Genomic DNA, 15,886 nt, shown 5'->3' on the forward strand with positions numbered 1-15,886 from the left:
CATTCCTTCTTAAACTTAGTATGCACTTATTGTATATTTAGATGACAGGCGATGATTTCAAGAATGTTGCTTTTGAGGCGTTTAACACAAAATAAACATGTTTATCACTCACAGCAGTTTAAACGTCATGTTAACGAGGGGTTGCAATAGGGTAGTTTGCCCTGCCCAGTCACCAAACATTCACCCCTTGAAAACCAGAGTGCAATAAATAAATAAATAAATAAATAATAAAATATTGCAATACTATCTGATTTTAACAGGACCAAGATACTTTTACAAATACATGTATACTGCTCACCGAAGTTTAAACGCCATGTTAACGAGGAGTTGCAATCACGCTTGTACCCTCTGCCCAAAAAAAAAAAAAAAAAAAAAAAAAAAAAAAAAAAAAAAAAAAAAAAAAAAAGGGGGACATCATGCAATAATATCTTATTCTAGCACCATTTCGGAATGTGAAGGGCGAAAAGGGATCGGCCATCGAGGAAAAACTTGAAGTGTCTCAATGTAGAAATGAGAGGCCTGGACCGCCCCATAACAATCGTCGTAATATCGGGTGCGATGATGAAGAGAGCTGGTCTGACTGCATCACCAGCCACCAACTAGGGGGTACATGCCAGAATGATCAGTGCGTCTGTTTTAGGTGTTAGATCAGTGTACGTATATCCATCATAAAATATGGTGTAATGTAAATCTCATGACCGATCTTTTGCATACATTTCCGATCATATTAATCAATGTTCCTCCATCACTGCATTTATGTCGTTATAGTTACGATATGGTTTTTATATACATTCTTTTGAATTATATGTAAATTTCTACTTTCTGTTCAATCTTGCAGGAGTTATCAGGATGGATATGACTTCAACAACATTATACTCTATGGGAAATTATGTATCGATTTTTAGCATTTGATGATAGTCTTTATTATACATTTTCCAGGCATTTTCCAGTTCTTCTGGCAAACCGGAGAACATTCTGTGCAACTCTGAGAGACGTCAAGAGTGGTGTGCCTTGATAATATGTCTGCACATAGATTATTTCACGTAAACCTCCACATACATAATATTTAAGGGAAAAGAAATACTGTTCTTTAAAACTCTTTTAACATTGTAACCAGTAGTATCAATAATTCCTTAACATATGGCACTAAAAGAAAGCTATAATATTTAATGGAAATGCCTCACCTCATCGTCAGAGATGATGGTTTTAATGAAGAAGTGCTCTGCACGGGGTATATTATGATACCATATTAAAACGTATAAGATAATGTTCTGATGTCAGCTGTGATCTCCTTTAATACATAAATTCGATTACGCAAATGTATGCTTGTCTGACCAACAGCCAAAAGTGGGTTTTCAGCCACGTAAGGATGTCAAGAATTTAAAGGTTGGCCCTGCCGTGGGTCCTCTAATATCCATGGAGGCAGGGATCTCTGCCAGAGCCTTTCCTTGCAGGGACAAGGCGTGCATTAAGGTAATGCAATCTCGAAGCCTGTCGGGTTTGCCCGAGAAGCTCTCCTGAAGACAATCTAAGAGATTCGTGTACATTCGGTCAAAAATGCCTGACATCGCAATCGCTCGGGGATTTCCGGCCAAATTAAGGGAGTTGGGATTATCAACTGTGGGTCATACGCCATTTTTGTCAAAAAGGATGCGTGGTCCGGTGTATTCGTATTTGACATGACATTGGATTTCTTCTTCCTGACGGGCATTGTAAAGGTTGTGTTCGCATTTTCCATATTCCTCTTTTTGTCCACCTTTACTCGGACTTCCCTGTGCGACATCATTCCTAGCGTTCTTCTGTATCAAAGTCTCAAATTTAAACTGGTTTTTATTGCAAGACTCACTGTTTGAATTGTGACGTCCTTCAGGACACCCCTTACCGCTGGCCATCTTACCTGTGACGCGAATTTCTCTCCCCTGAACGATCTGTGCAAATTTATAATAGTGTGAAAGATCACCCAGGTCTCTTGTCAAGGGCATGCACGCGTCCCCACCCTCCCCTTGTTCGGTTATCAAAGCAATGGCGTCTAGGACCGATGACAGGTTGAAAATTGGAAAAGGTTTAATGCTTTCTCTCATACCGTACCAGAGGCTCTCGTTAATTTGATAGCCCGGATCGCCCGTGAATATATCAATGTCGTTTTTGCTCAAATTGACTAGAACCCATGTCGTTCGCTTGAAAGGCGGGGCCCACTATAAAGGCTCATATTGAGGTTATATAAGTAATTGTTGGAAGTTATGGGATCGATATAAAAACGTCCAGCAAAATGACGGCGAGTAAAGCCAAGATAGGAATAAATGGCATCTGAAAGTGATAGAAAACGTCTACAAATATGTAGGTTTCGACATACTGTAGTATCAACCTTTGCGCCCACATATAATAATACAGCTTACACTGCAGATAGTATGTATCACTTTATGACCCCATTCCCATACAGCCTTCTCCGAGGGGTTTCTCGCTAAATTATATTAGCCTAAGCGACTTTGATGTCTGGCACGCCTACTGAAGCTGTTAAGGGTAAGGGGTTAAGGGGTTGACTATCGTTTAGCAGCTTAGGTGAGTAGCCCATTATGTTATATTTACCAGGAATCATTGCTGATGTATTCAATGATATTAATTTTGATTGTATCTGGAATGCGTTGCGAATTGTTTTTGAGGCTGAGATGTTGTTTTCCGTGGAATCTGAATTATCCCAAATATACGGACGTTGTCTATTCACTTCATTTACTTGCCTTTTTCTTTCATTTCTTTATTAAATTAACTGTGATCAAGCAATGATAAAGCTTTCTTTCATTTGTTTTTTAACAATTTCAATCATTCTTTTTGTTCATTTATTTCTATTTAATTTTTTTAACTTTCTAGTTCCTCTTCTATTTAATATTATTTAAAACATTATCATTGCAACATTCTACTTCTATGAAGGATGTTCGTGAAACTTAAGCCTTGATAGATGTTTTTACTGAAATAACTTTGGTCAATTAAATAAGAACGTATACTTTTATTCCTGATCACGAGAGATACGACTTACTTTGGGCTTGTTACGCTTCCTTCCGGTCGGGAGGAACTCCTTGTGCTTGTTTGAAAAATCAACTTTTTGTTTGCTTTTGAGCCACAACACATATAGCTGACATCAGGCAATAGTATATTACTGCATCTAGGTAAATGCTTAACTGCGTTTGTCTTATTCAACCCACATGTGTTTTCTTTTCAGTCTCATTTCTCAAAACAATATGAGTCATTGTTTTCATGTCTTGTTTTCACGTTTGTCAGCAAAATGTGCACAACTCATCATGCTGGCTTTCTTCAGCCTTGAGTATAGGAAAATGTAGATGATTTTCAAGGATCTGATTGGCCTAGATGCCTAATGACGGAATTCACCTTCAGATGTGTTAAGTTTATCACACTCAGTTTCAAACACACACACCTGGATAATCTTGAAGGCGCTGAGGTCGATACTCATCGATTTTGCGAACAGTGGTTCAAGGTAAGTAATGAAGTAGAAAAGTTGTTTCACTTCTGCACACACTTAGACATTCTATTCTGAACTGTATTTAGTCATATGTTTGAAGCCCAATCCCTTCAACTTGTTGCTCATTCGTTGTTGTTTTTTCTTTTTTTTTCATTTTTCATCGCAGTAGGAACAGGGATGTTATGTGCGTCATGGCACCACATCAATGTACATTTACTTAAGGTTATAGCATAACATGAATGCGTACATGAAATTGTGATTCTATTCTAAAGTTACAGCATCAGTTTTGAACTTCACAACCACTTAGCTCTCCCTCTCACTCTTTCTCTCTCTCTCTCTCTCTCTCTCTCTCTCTCTCTCTCGCTGGATATATCATTTTATACTGATTTATCTTTCTTGCAGAATACAGTATTTATCATGCAAATTACAATTGGGCTTGGCGTGTGTCTCTTCATCAGCCCTTTCATCGCCACATACTGTGGTGGTGTCGGTAAGTTCTCCCTTTCCGTCAAGTTGGACCTAAGAATATTTGTAAATAACAACTAAGGTTGTCAACAATGTATTCAATGTTACATCCATGATATAAATTAATATGATGTAGAAAGCCAGAAAATAATTCAGATGGAGCTCTACTTTAAGAACATAAGGGTTGAAAACAAATTGCAGCAGCACTGTATTGAGTTTCCTTGTAAAAATAATGCAAATAAGTTTGTATTACATTTCCATATTCCAGAGTATAAAAAAAATTCAATATGTGATGGAAGGGCAGGTTCATGGAATGAGGAGGAGATTTCGAATGATAATAACGTGCAATACGAAACGGTGGAAAAGCGAGAAGAGGACAGCATGGTATTGGACCAGTTCAATCAAGAGCAAAGCAAGCATCAAAAGCGCAGTGAAGGACTACAATCTTCGGCGAAGAAACAGAGTCGTAGACACAAAGTACATTCGACCGGAAAGAACATAAGGAAACCCAACCATTAAAGACAAGTCAAGAGTTTGACATAGTAAAAGGAATACATGTAAGTGTTAAGAAATCCTCAGATGATAGAAGCACTGATTAAATGTGATATTTTAAGTCCTCAGCAGCACTGCAGGGGTACTACAGAGTAGAATTCCACCATGTTTTGACTATAATACATTCAAAACAGTTTATTCCATTAAAAACTGTATTTCGGTTTTCAATTCCTAATTGAATAATGTTATATTCTGTTTCAGGCGTCGACTAGAGAAGACATGTTGACATATTCAGAAAGAATCGTATTTTAATCTAAAGTATGTTTGCGATTAGAAATTGAATTGAAATAAACGGATCAAACGGCTATTTAAAAATGTTTTTGTTGGAAGCATCAACAGATTGCTTGTACACAAGTTTGACTTTTTAACGATAGCGTTCATTTGGACCTTTTCTCGGTGAAGCATTGCATACCCGTCGGAAACGTAAACTCTTACTTTTTTATATAAACCCAACTTAAAGCAATGGCAAAAGGACTCTGCTCGCCGACGCTTTCTGGTTTAAAGTGCTGAATAAATCTTAAGCTGCATTATGCTTCAGTTTGCATTCAATAACAAAAACATTTCACCGACATCTAGGCAACCATTTTCTTATTTTAGAGCGCAATAACACCGCAGGCAATCCTTATTTATTTCTACCTATTTTATTTCATGTTCGACAGCAATGTTGTTTTAACTGTTCTGGTGGTTGTCGGTGATTACCAGACAACACATTATTCAGGGATTTTGCTTAAGAGAAATGTGTTAAATTAAATGTTTGCAGTCTAACGTATTTAAGTTATCAGTGTTTAAGGTTTTATAATGTCTAGCTGTTATGCTCAGAAAAACCAAAGACACATCGTTTACTTTGGAGTCCCATATATGATAGTACACTTATCTCGCTCGACCCACATAATTTCTCTACATCTTCCTTTCTCATGTTAGACATCGATGTTGTTTCAATTTATTCAATTAAAGGCGTTGTTCTACTGGCTGTCAAATAAAAGACAATATATTATGCAGGTTCATTGCTTTTACTGGGTTAAGCAGGTGCGGTATATTTTCAGGGACGATAATAAGAAGCTTGATTCAAAATATTCAAGTATATCTCTGAGTGTGTCAGTTTTGAGTATAAATCAGGCAGGAGTCAAGGTCGGCACATACCGATATCTTTATCGAGTCTGTAAACAACACTTTTCTCGGTAAGTAAATGTATTTTCTGAACAAACTAGGGAACCTACGTGTGTTTTGTAACTCACACATTCAATTTCGCTGTACGCCATGTTCGACATCTAATGATTGGCTGTGTGTTTTCATTAAACTGCCTGTCTTGCTTCTATTTTATTCCCTTCGTTTTCTTTCCGGTAACAGTATTTTAAAACCACATGACAAAAAAGATGTACATTAATTTACAGTAAGTGTTAACATTTAGCAACTGTACCGAACTGATGGAACTTTGATTTGGTTGGGAAGTGACATACCACAGCATTGATTACCAAGCCTTCCTTTCCCCTTCTCTCTCTCTCTCTCTCTCTTTCATATTCTAACAATCTGAGACAGCACTGGCACAGAAAAAAACTTTCTTTTAGGAGTGCGATACCATGAACCCTACCATCCCAATGAGTGTGTGTGTTTTGATCTGTCTGGTTTACTCCCTCGATGCTAACACTGAAAATGGTATGTTGCCACTTCCTTCATAAAGCTACCTGATAATATTTATAGCTGATGGGCTGTAACATATATACAGATTACAAAGAACGTATATAACATACAATTTTTTGGTAGACAAGTAAGTAGCACAAAACATAGGCCAACAGTCCCCCGCCTACTATGCGGAATGCTTCATATATTAGAATATAATAAGATTATTGTGTTATTTTCCAGTGGATAGATGGTTTTGTAAACTCAGAGACAAGATTAATAATTATCTGGTTCTTCGAATGAGAAGAACATTGCTAATTTTAGGTACTTTTTTCCAGCAATGGACAGAAACAGAAAGCGAGAAGACAAACTTACATTGCTGCACACATCAAATCTGGACCAATATAACCGTGATGGACGTAGCGAAGGACAAGAAGTACCAGAAGCTGAGACTAAGATAATAATACACAAGGACAGAAAACAGATGAAGCATTACAAGCAGGGCCAGAGCTTGAGAAGGTGCCCCGGCAGCATCACACAAAAAAGTCAAGAGATAGAACAGAGATGGAAGAGTTTGCCTCACGGAGACAAGTGCGATGACGACGAATGCTTGTCTGACTGCATCATAAGCAACAATATCGGGGGCACCTGCCAGAATAATCAGTGTGTTTGTATCCAGGCGTAGTATTTATGTGAGTAGTAGATAGTGCTCATAAAATGCTTAAAAATGAGCTTTGTTTCAAATTGAGGGCAAAGGCAAATGTCTGCTAGCTATTTTCGGTCCATCACTGTTCCATATGCTCTATGAATGTACATTATTTTAGATGTGTTAATTTCCCCATCAATTAGACACTTTTCAATCGTAAGATGTCTGAGTTTTGATCATGCAAACCCTCTGGAAAGGGAAAGGAGAATATTTTTAATTTTATTCTGACTGCTTTGCTTTTCAGTTTCAAATTAATGTGCTTTATATTCTTTTTTTTTTTCTTTCAGGCATATGTTGCTAATTCGGATGAGCCGTTGCACGGTATCTTATACGTTTACAGTTATCCGCACGACTTTGGACAGCCTCTAAAAGTTTGCATTGCTCTATAGTTAGTCCTGGATGCCATACAGGGCAGGCATATTCTAGAATTGAGCGCATAATACTTTGGTAAACTTGGATTAAGTCAGCAGGGCTGAGCTTAGCTCGCTTCAGTTGACGGAGGAAATAGAGTCTTGCACATGCCTTTTTATATATATGATCCACATGAGTACCCCATTTTAGGTCATTGCTAATATGGATGCCCAGAAGTTTGAACTGTGTAACCTCACAGATTGGCGTGTCATTTATAACTATTGGTGGGAGGTCTGGTTTAGAACGTGTAAAATTTAGGGTCATGGTCTTGGTTTTTTTGGCATTCAGTTTCATATTGTTATTTTGTGTCCACAGCACTATTTCGTTACTTGCACTTTGTAAGCAGCATGGACCATCAATATTACAAATGTCAAACACTGTAGTATCGTCAACATATTTGTAGTCTGGACATCTGGATTTTAAGTCATCAATCATGATGGAAAAAAGCAGTGGCCCAAGAAGGGTACCCTGGGGTACTCCACCATGTGGGTGTAGCCATTCAGAGAGTGAGCTTTTATATTTTACTCTCTGGGAGCGGTTGGATAGGAATGACTGCACCCACCTGACAAGTAGATCAGGTACACCCTTGTCATAAAGTGTTCTTAGTAAAATGTTATGATCAATGAGATCAAATGCCTTTGAAAAGTCCAGGAAAAGAATTCTGGCATACTTCTTGTGATTTTGAGAGGGTTCAAGACCCTGCATCCAATTGTGAATGAGTTCAGTTACTGCATGTGTAGTGGAACTGCCCTTGACTACTCCAAACTGTGTTCTGTCAATATTAATGTATTCGAAAATCCACTTAACAATAAAAGATTCAAACACTTTACTAAGAACAGGGGTGAGTGATATTGGACGCAAGTCATTCTCAATAGACATTGGTGGAGAGGATTTAGGAAGAGGGATGACATCAGCTGATTTCCATACGTCAGGGACGTCAATGGTAAGTGCCATTCCTTCTTAAACTTAGTATGCACTTATTGTATATTTAGATGACAGGCGATGATTTCAAGAATGTTGCTTTTGAGGCGTTTAACACAAAATAAACATGTTTATCACTCACAGCAGTTTAAACGTCATGTTAACGAGGAGTTGCAATAGGGTAGTTTGCCCTGCCCAGTCACCAAACATTCACCCCTTGAAAACCAGAGTGCAATAAATAAATAAATAAATAAATAATAAAATATTGCAATACTATCTGATTTTAACAGGACCAAGATACTTTTACAAATACATGTATACTGCTCACCGAAGTTTAAACGCCATTTTAACGAGGAGTTGCAATCACGCTTGTACCATCTGCCCAAAAAAAAAAAAAAAAAAAAAGGGGGATATCATGCAATAATATCTTATTCTAGCACCATTTCGGAATGTGAAGGGCGAAAAGGGATCGGCCATCGAGGAAAAACTTGAAGTGTCTCAATGTAGAAATGAGAGGCCTGGACCGCCCCATAACAATCGTCGTAATATCGGGTGCGATGATGAAGAGAGCTGGTCTGACTGCATCACCAGCCACCAACTAGGGGGTACATGCCAGAATGATCAGTGCGTCTGTTTTAGGTGTTAGATCAGTGTACGTATATCCATCATAAAATATGGTGTAATGTAAATCTCATGACCGATCTTTTGCATACATTTCCGATCATATTAATCAATGTTCCTCCATCACTGCATTTATGTCGTTATAGTTACGATATGGTTTTTATATACATTCTTTTGAATTATATGTAAATTTCTACTTTCTGTTCAATCTTGCAGGAGTTATCAGGATGGATATGACTTCAACAACATTATACTCTATGGGAAATTATGTATCGATTTTTAGCATTTGATGATATTCTTTATTATACATTTTCCAGGCATTTTCCAGTTCTTCTGGCAAACCGGAGAACATTCTGTGCAACTCTGAGAGACGTCAAGAGTGGTGTGCCTTGATAATATGTCTGCACATAGATTATTTCACGTAAACCTCCAAATACATAATATTTAAGGGAAAAGAAATACTGTTCTTTAAAACTCTTTTAACATTGTAACCAGTAGTATCAATAATTCCTTAACATATGGCACTAAAAGAAAGCTATAATATTTAATGGAAATACCTCACCTCATCGTCAGAGATGATGGTTTTAATGAAGAAGTGCTCTGCACGGGGTATATTATGATACCATATTAAAACGTATAAGATAATGTTCTGATGTCAGCTGTGATCTCCTTTAATACATAAATTCGATTACGCAAATGTATGCTTGTCTGACCAACAGCCAAAAGTGGGTTTTCAGCCACGTAAGGATGTCAAGAATTTAAAGGTTGGCCCTGCCGTGGGTCCTCTAATATCCATGGTGGCAGGGATCTCTGCCAGAGCCTTTCCTTGCAGGGACAAGGCGTGCATTAAGGTAATGCAATCTCGAAGCCTGTCGGGTTTGCCCGAGAAGCTCTCCTGAAGACAATCTAAGAGATTCGTGTACATTCGGTCAAAAATGCCTGACATCGCAATCGCTCGGGGATTTCCGGCCAAATTAAGGGAGTTGGGATTATCAACTGTGGGTCATACGCCATTTTTGTCAAAAAGGATGCGTGGTCCGGTGTATTAGTATTTGACATGACATTGGATTTCTTCTTCCTGACGGGCATTGTAAAGGTTGTGTTCGCATTTTCCATATTCCTCTTTTTGTCCACCTTTACTCGGACTTCCCTGTGCGACATCATTCCTAGCGTTCTTCTGTATCAAAGTCTCAAATTTAAACTGGTTTTTATTGCAAGACTCACTGTTTGAATTGTGACGTCCTTCAGGACACCCCTTACCGCTGGCCATCTTACCTGTGACGCGAATTTCTCTCCCCTGAACGATCTGTGCAAATTTATAATAGTGTGAAAGATCACCCAGGTCTCTTGTCAAGGGCATGCACGCGTCCCCACCCTCCCCTTGTTCGGTTATCAAAGCAATGGCGTCTAGGACCGATGACAGGTTGAAAATTGGAAAAGGTTTAATGCTTTCTCTCATACCGTACCAGAGGCTCTCGTTAATTTGATAGCCCGGATCGCCCGTGAATATATCAATGTCGTTTTTGCTCAAATTGACTAGAACCCATGTCGTTCGCTTGAAAGGCGGGGCCCACTATAAAGGCTCATATTGAGGTTATATAAGTAATTGTTGGAAGTTATGGGATCGATATAAAAACGTCCAGCAAAATGTAGGCGAGGAAAGCCAAGATAGGAATAAATGGCATCTGAAAGTGATAGAAAACGTCTACAAATATGTAGGTTTCGACATACTGTAGTATCAACCTTTGCGCCTTCATATAATAATGCAGCTTTCACTGCAGATATTATGTATCACTTTATGACCCCATTCCCATACAGCCTTCTCCGAGGGGTTTCTCGCTAAATTATATTAGCCTAAGCGACTTTGATGTCTGGCACGCCTACTGAAGCTGTTGAAGGGTAATTGACTATCGTTTAGGTGAGTAGCCCATTATGTTATATTTACCAGGAATCATTGCTGATGTATTCAATGATATTAATTTTGATTGTATCGGGAATGCGTTGCGAATTGTTTTTGAGGCTGAGATGTTGTTTTCCGTGGAATCTGAATTATCCCAAATATACGGACGTTGTCTATTCACTTCATTTACTTGCCTTTTTCTTTCATTTCTTTATTAAATTAACTGTGATCAAGCAATGATAAAGCTTTCTTTCATTTGTTTTTTTTTAACAATTTCAATCATTCATTTTTTTCATTTATTTCTATTTAATTTTTTTAACTTTCTAGTTCCTCTTCTATTTAATATTATTTAAAACATTACCATTGCAACATTCTACTTCTATGAAGGATGTTCGTGAAACTTAAGCCTTGATAGATGTTTTTACTGAAATAACTTTGGTCAATTAAATAAGAACGTATACTTTTATTCCTGATCACGAGAGATACGACTTACTTTGGACTTGTTACGCTTCCTTCCGGTCGGGAGGAACTCCTTGTGCTTGTTTGAAAAATCAACATTTTGTTTGCTTTTGAGCCACAACACATATAGCTGACATCAGGCAATAGTATATTACTGCATCTAGGTAAATGCTTAACTGCGTTTGTCTTATTCAACCCACATGTGTTTTCTTTTCAGTCTCATTTCTCAAAACAATATGAGTCATTGTTTTCATGTCTTGTTTTCACGTTTGTCAGCAAAATGTGCACAACTCATCATGCTGGCTTTCTTCAGCCTTGAGTATAGGAAAATGTAGATGATTTTCAAGGATCTGATTGGCCTAGATGCTTAATGACGGAATGCACCTTCAGATGTGTTAAGTTTATCACACTCAGTTTCAAACACACACACTTGCATAATCTTGAAGGCGCTGAGGTCGATACTCATCGATTTTGCGAACAGTGGTTCAAGGTAAGTAATGAAGTAGAAAAGTTGTTTCTCTTCTGCACACACTTAGACATTCTATTCTGAACTGTATTTAGTCATATGTTTGAAGCCCAATCCCTTCAACTTGTTGCTCATTCGTTGTTGTTTTTTTTTTTTTTTTTCTTTTTTTTTTTCATTCTTCATCGCAGTAGGAACAGGGATGTTATGTGCGTCATGGCACCACATCAATGTACATTTACTTAAGGTTATAGCATAACATGAATGCGTACATGAAATTGTGATTCTATTCTAAAGTGACAGCATCAGTTTTGAACTTCACAACCACTTAGCTCTCCCTCTCTCTCTCTCTCTCTCTCTCTCTCTCTCTCTCTCGCTGGATATATCATTTTATACTGATTTATCTTTCTTTCAGAATACAGTATTTATCATGCAAATTACAATTGCGCTTGGCGTGTGTCTCTTCATCAGCCCTTTTATCGCCACATACTGCGGTGGTGTCGGTAAGTTCTCCCTTTCCGTCAAGTTGGACCTAAGAATATTTGTAAATAACAACTAAGGTTGTCAACAATGTATTCAATGTTACATCCATGATATAAATTAATATGATGTAGAAAGCCAGAAAATAATTCAGATGGAGCTCTACTTTAAGAACATAAGGGTTGAAAACAAATTGCAGCAGCACTGTATTGAGTTTCCTTGTAAAAATAATGCAAATAAGTTTGTATTACATTTCCATATTCCAGAGTATAAAAAAAATTCAATATGTGATGGAAGGGCAGGTTCATGGAGTGAGGAGGAGATTTCGAATGATAATAACGTGCAATTCGAAACGGAAGAAAAGCGAGAAGAGGACAGCATGGTATTGGACCAGTTCAATCAAGAGCAAAGCAAGCATCAAAAGCGCAGTGAAGGACTACAATCTTCGGCGAAGAAACAGAGTCGTAGACACAAAGTACATTCGACCGGAAAGAACATAAGGAAACCCAACCATTGAAGACAAGTCAAGAGTTTGACATAGTAAAAGGAATACACGTAAGTGTTAAGAAATCCTCAGATGATAGAAGCACTGATTAAATGGGATCTTTTAAGTCCTCAGCAGCACTGCAGGGGTACTAAAGAGGAGAATTCCACCATGTTTTGACTATAATACATTCAAAACAGTTTATTCCATTAAAAACTGTATTTCGGTTTTCAATTCCTAATTGAATAATGTTATATTCTGTTTCAGGCGTCGACTAGAGAAGACATGTTGACATATTCAGAAAGAATCGTATTTTAATCTAAAGTATGTTTGCGATTAGAAATTGAATTGAAATAAACGGATCAAACGGCTATTTAAAAATGGTTTTGTTGGCAGCATCAACAGATTGCTTGTACACAAGTTTGACTTTTTAACGATAGCGTTCATTTGGCCCTTTTCTCGGTGAAGCATTGCATACCGGTTGGAACCGTAAATTCTTACTTTTTTATATAAACCCAACTTTAAGCGATGGCAAAAGGGCTCTGCTCGCCGACGCTTTCTGGTTTAAAGTCCTGAATAAATCTTAAGCTGCATTATGCTTCAGTTTTCATACTATAACTAAAACATTACACCGACATCTAGACTACTGTTTGGTTATTTTCGAGCACAATAACACCGCGGGCATTCCTTATTTTTTTCTACATATTTTATTTCATGTTCGACAGCAATGTTGTTTTAACTGTTCTGGTGGTTGTCGGTGATTACCAGACAACACATTATTCAGGGCTTTTGCTTAAGAGAAAATGTGCAAGGTACATTTGAAGGGGCGCTTATAATGTAAGAATTCCAATTATTCAAGTTAGTGCGCGAGTGTTTCAGTTATGTCAAGAAGTCCAACAGGAGCAAAGGTTGAAGCATAGGGATAAATTTGTAGATTATGTCAACAATATTTTCGATGAGTAAATGAAATTTCTGAACAAGCAAATGTTGTTTTTTATGTTTGTTATATGTCAAGTTAAATGTTTGCAGTCTAACGTATTTGAGTTATCGGTGTCTTTAAGGTTTTATAATGTCTAGCTGTTAAGCTCAGAAAAACCAAAGACACATCGTTTACTTTGGAGTTCCATATATGATAGTATATTTATTTCGCTCGACCCACATAATGTCTCTACGTCTTCCTTTCTCATGTTAGATATCGATGTTATTTCAATTTCTTCAATTAAAGGTGTTGTTCTACTGGTTGACAAATAAAAGACAACATATTATGCAGGTTCTTTGCTTTTATTGGGTATTACAGGTGCGGAACAATTTTAGGGACGATTATAAGAAGCTTGATTAAAAATTTTCAAGTATATCTCGGAGTGTGTCAGTTTTGTGTATAAGTCAGGCAGGAAACAAGGTCGGCACATACCGATATCTTTATCGAGTCTGTTTACAGCACTTTTCTCGGTAAGTAAATGTATTTTCTTAACATACCAGGGTACGTGCGTGTGTTTTGTGATCTCACATATTCAATTTCGCTGTCCGTCATGTTTGACATCTAACATATTTGAAGTTTGCCTGCGTATTTTCATTAAACTCTCTGTACTTTATAAGTTAACATATGCAGAAATACTCCATCACACTGACTCAGCCATTTCCTTTCTGCCATAATTTCATTCCCTTCGTTTTCTTTTCTGTAAAAGTATTTTCAAACCCCATGACAAACAAGGTGGACATTAATTTACAGTAAGTGTTTGCATTAAGTAATTGTACCAAACTGATGGAACTTTGATTTGGTTGGGAAGTGACATGTCACAGTATTGATTATCACGTGTTCCTTTTCCCACTCCCCCCTCTCTCTATCTCATATTCCGACAGTAGAACTGACACAGACAGACAGTAGCACTGACACAGATAAACCTTTCTTTTAGGAGTACAATACCATGAAAGTTACCATCCCACTGAGCGTGTGTGTTTTGATCTGTCTGGTTTACTCCCTTGATGCTGACAGTGATAATGGTATGTTGCCCCTTCCCTCATAAAGATACCTGTATGATAATATGTATAGCTGATGGGCTGTAACAAAACGACATACAGATTAGAAAGAAAGTATATAAGATACAATGTTTGGCAGACAAGTACGTATCACAAAACATAGGCAAATATAGTCCCCCGCCTACTATAAGAAATGCTTTATATCTTAAAATATAATATGCATGGGAAAAAAACCATTTAAAACGACTTGAATCATTTACGTGTATGGTACACATTGCATGCAGCAAAGATGGAATGGTTATTGTGTTATATACCAGTGGATAGATTGTTTTGTAAACTCAGAGACAAGATTGAGAAGTATCTGGTTCTTCGAATGAGAAGAATATTGCTAATTTTAGGTACTTTTTTGTAGCAATGGACAGAAATAGAAAGCGAGAGGACAAACTTACATTGCTGCGCACACCAAATTTAATCTAGACCAATATAACCATAATGGACGTAGCGAAGGACCAGAAGTACCAGAAGCTGAGACTAAGATAAAACTACACAAGGACAGAAAACAGATGAAGCATGACGAGCAGGGACAGAGCTTGAAAAGGTGCACCGGCTACATCACACAAAAACTACAAGAGTTAGACCAGAGATGGAAGGGTTCGTCTCAAGAGGACAAGTGTGATGATAACGAATGTTGGTCTGACTGTATTGCAAACAACAATGTCGGGGGCACCTGCCAGAATGATCAGTGTGTCTGTTTCCAGTCGTAATATGTATGTGAGTAGTAGATCGTGCTAATAAAGGCGTTAAAAAGGAATTTTATTTTAAATAAAAGACAAAAGCAAATGCTCTCTGTATTCGGTCCATTACACCCTCAACCCTGGTCTTTGAAAGTACGTTAATAAAATGTGTTAATTTCCATTTACAGTAGTAATTTTTTAATCGTGTACACGTGTAGTCCCTGCTTCTCTGAAATCTGATTATGTAAACCCTCGGAAAAAGGAAAGGAGAATGTTCAGTTTCATTCTAACGCCAATCGCTTTCTAATTTTAAATGGGTATGCTTATTTTTCTTTTCAGGCATCGACCTGAGATTTCAAGACATTCTGCATATTCGGAATGACCTGTTGTACGATTTATTGTACGTCTGCAGTTATCGGATGTTATAATTGCTCATTAATATACAAAACTAAAATATTGTTAACAAGAATGTATTTAAAGTTGTTCTTTAAGCAAATAAATCACTGCATCTGATGTCTCTGTGGTGTCCTAATGTTACATAAACATTGGTCGTAGTGATCAGAGACACTTGGCAGATTTCACAAGTCTCGGTCCTTCTCTGTTTTGATCGCTTATTGACATTTT

General features: G+C 37.5%; 2 protein-coding genes across 2 annotated transcripts; both read left to right on the forward strand.

Moving 5' to 3' along the window:
* The first annotated feature begins 6,054 nt into the window (after positions 1-6,054).
* Positions 6,055-7,777, forward strand: LOC147760352 (uncharacterized). The gene is made up of 3 exons (XM_086994431.1): positions 6,055-6,142; positions 6,445-6,798; positions 7,100-7,777. Exons 1-2 carry the CDS (start codon positions 6,067-6,069, stop codon positions 6,789-6,791), a joined length of 423 nt encoding a protein of 140 aa, XP_086850557.1. The 5' UTR covers positions 6,055-6,066; the 3' UTR covers positions 6,792-6,798; positions 7,100-7,777.
* Positions 7,778-11,494: 3,717 nt separating this feature from the next.
* LOC147760353 (uncharacterized) lies at positions 11,495-13,275 on the forward strand. Its single transcript, XM_087018749.1, has 4 exons — positions 11,495-11,614; positions 12,003-12,090; positions 12,334-12,622; positions 12,819-13,275. Exons 1-3 carry the CDS (start codon positions 11,495-11,497, stop codon positions 12,582-12,584), a joined length of 459 nt encoding a protein of 152 aa, XP_086874875.1. The 3' UTR covers positions 12,585-12,622; positions 12,819-13,275.
* The last annotated feature ends 2,611 nt before the right edge of the window (positions 13,276-15,886 follow it).

The sequence above is a fragment of the Lingula anatina genome, chromosome 8 (genome assembly GCF_051362555.1).
Source record: "Lingula anatina isolate TDL-2025a chromosome 8, LinAna3.0, whole genome shotgun sequence".
Classification (NCBI taxonomy): Eukaryota; Metazoa; Brachiopoda; class Lingulata; order Lingulida; family Lingulidae; genus Lingula; species Lingula anatina.

Coding starts and splice junctions, on each gene's coding strand:
- LOC147760352 (XM_086994431.1), top strand. CDS start 6,067: ATGAACCCTACCATCCCAATGAGTGTGTGTGTTTTGATCTGTCTGGTT. Junction 6,143..6,444: donor CGATGCTAACACTGAAAATG/GTATGTTGCCAC, acceptor ACTTTTTTCCAG/CAATGGACAGAAACAGAAAG.
- LOC147760353 (XM_087018749.1), top strand. CDS start 11,495: ATGACGGAATGCACCTTCAGATGTGTTAAGTTTATCACACTCAGTTTC. Junction 11,615..12,002: donor TTTGCGAACAGTGGTTCAAG/GTAAGTAATGAA, acceptor TCTTTCTTTCAG/AATACAGTATTTATCATGCA. Junction 12,091..12,333: donor CACATACTGCGGTGGTGTCG/GTAAGTTCTCCC, acceptor TCCATATTCCAG/AGTATAAAAAAAATTCAATA.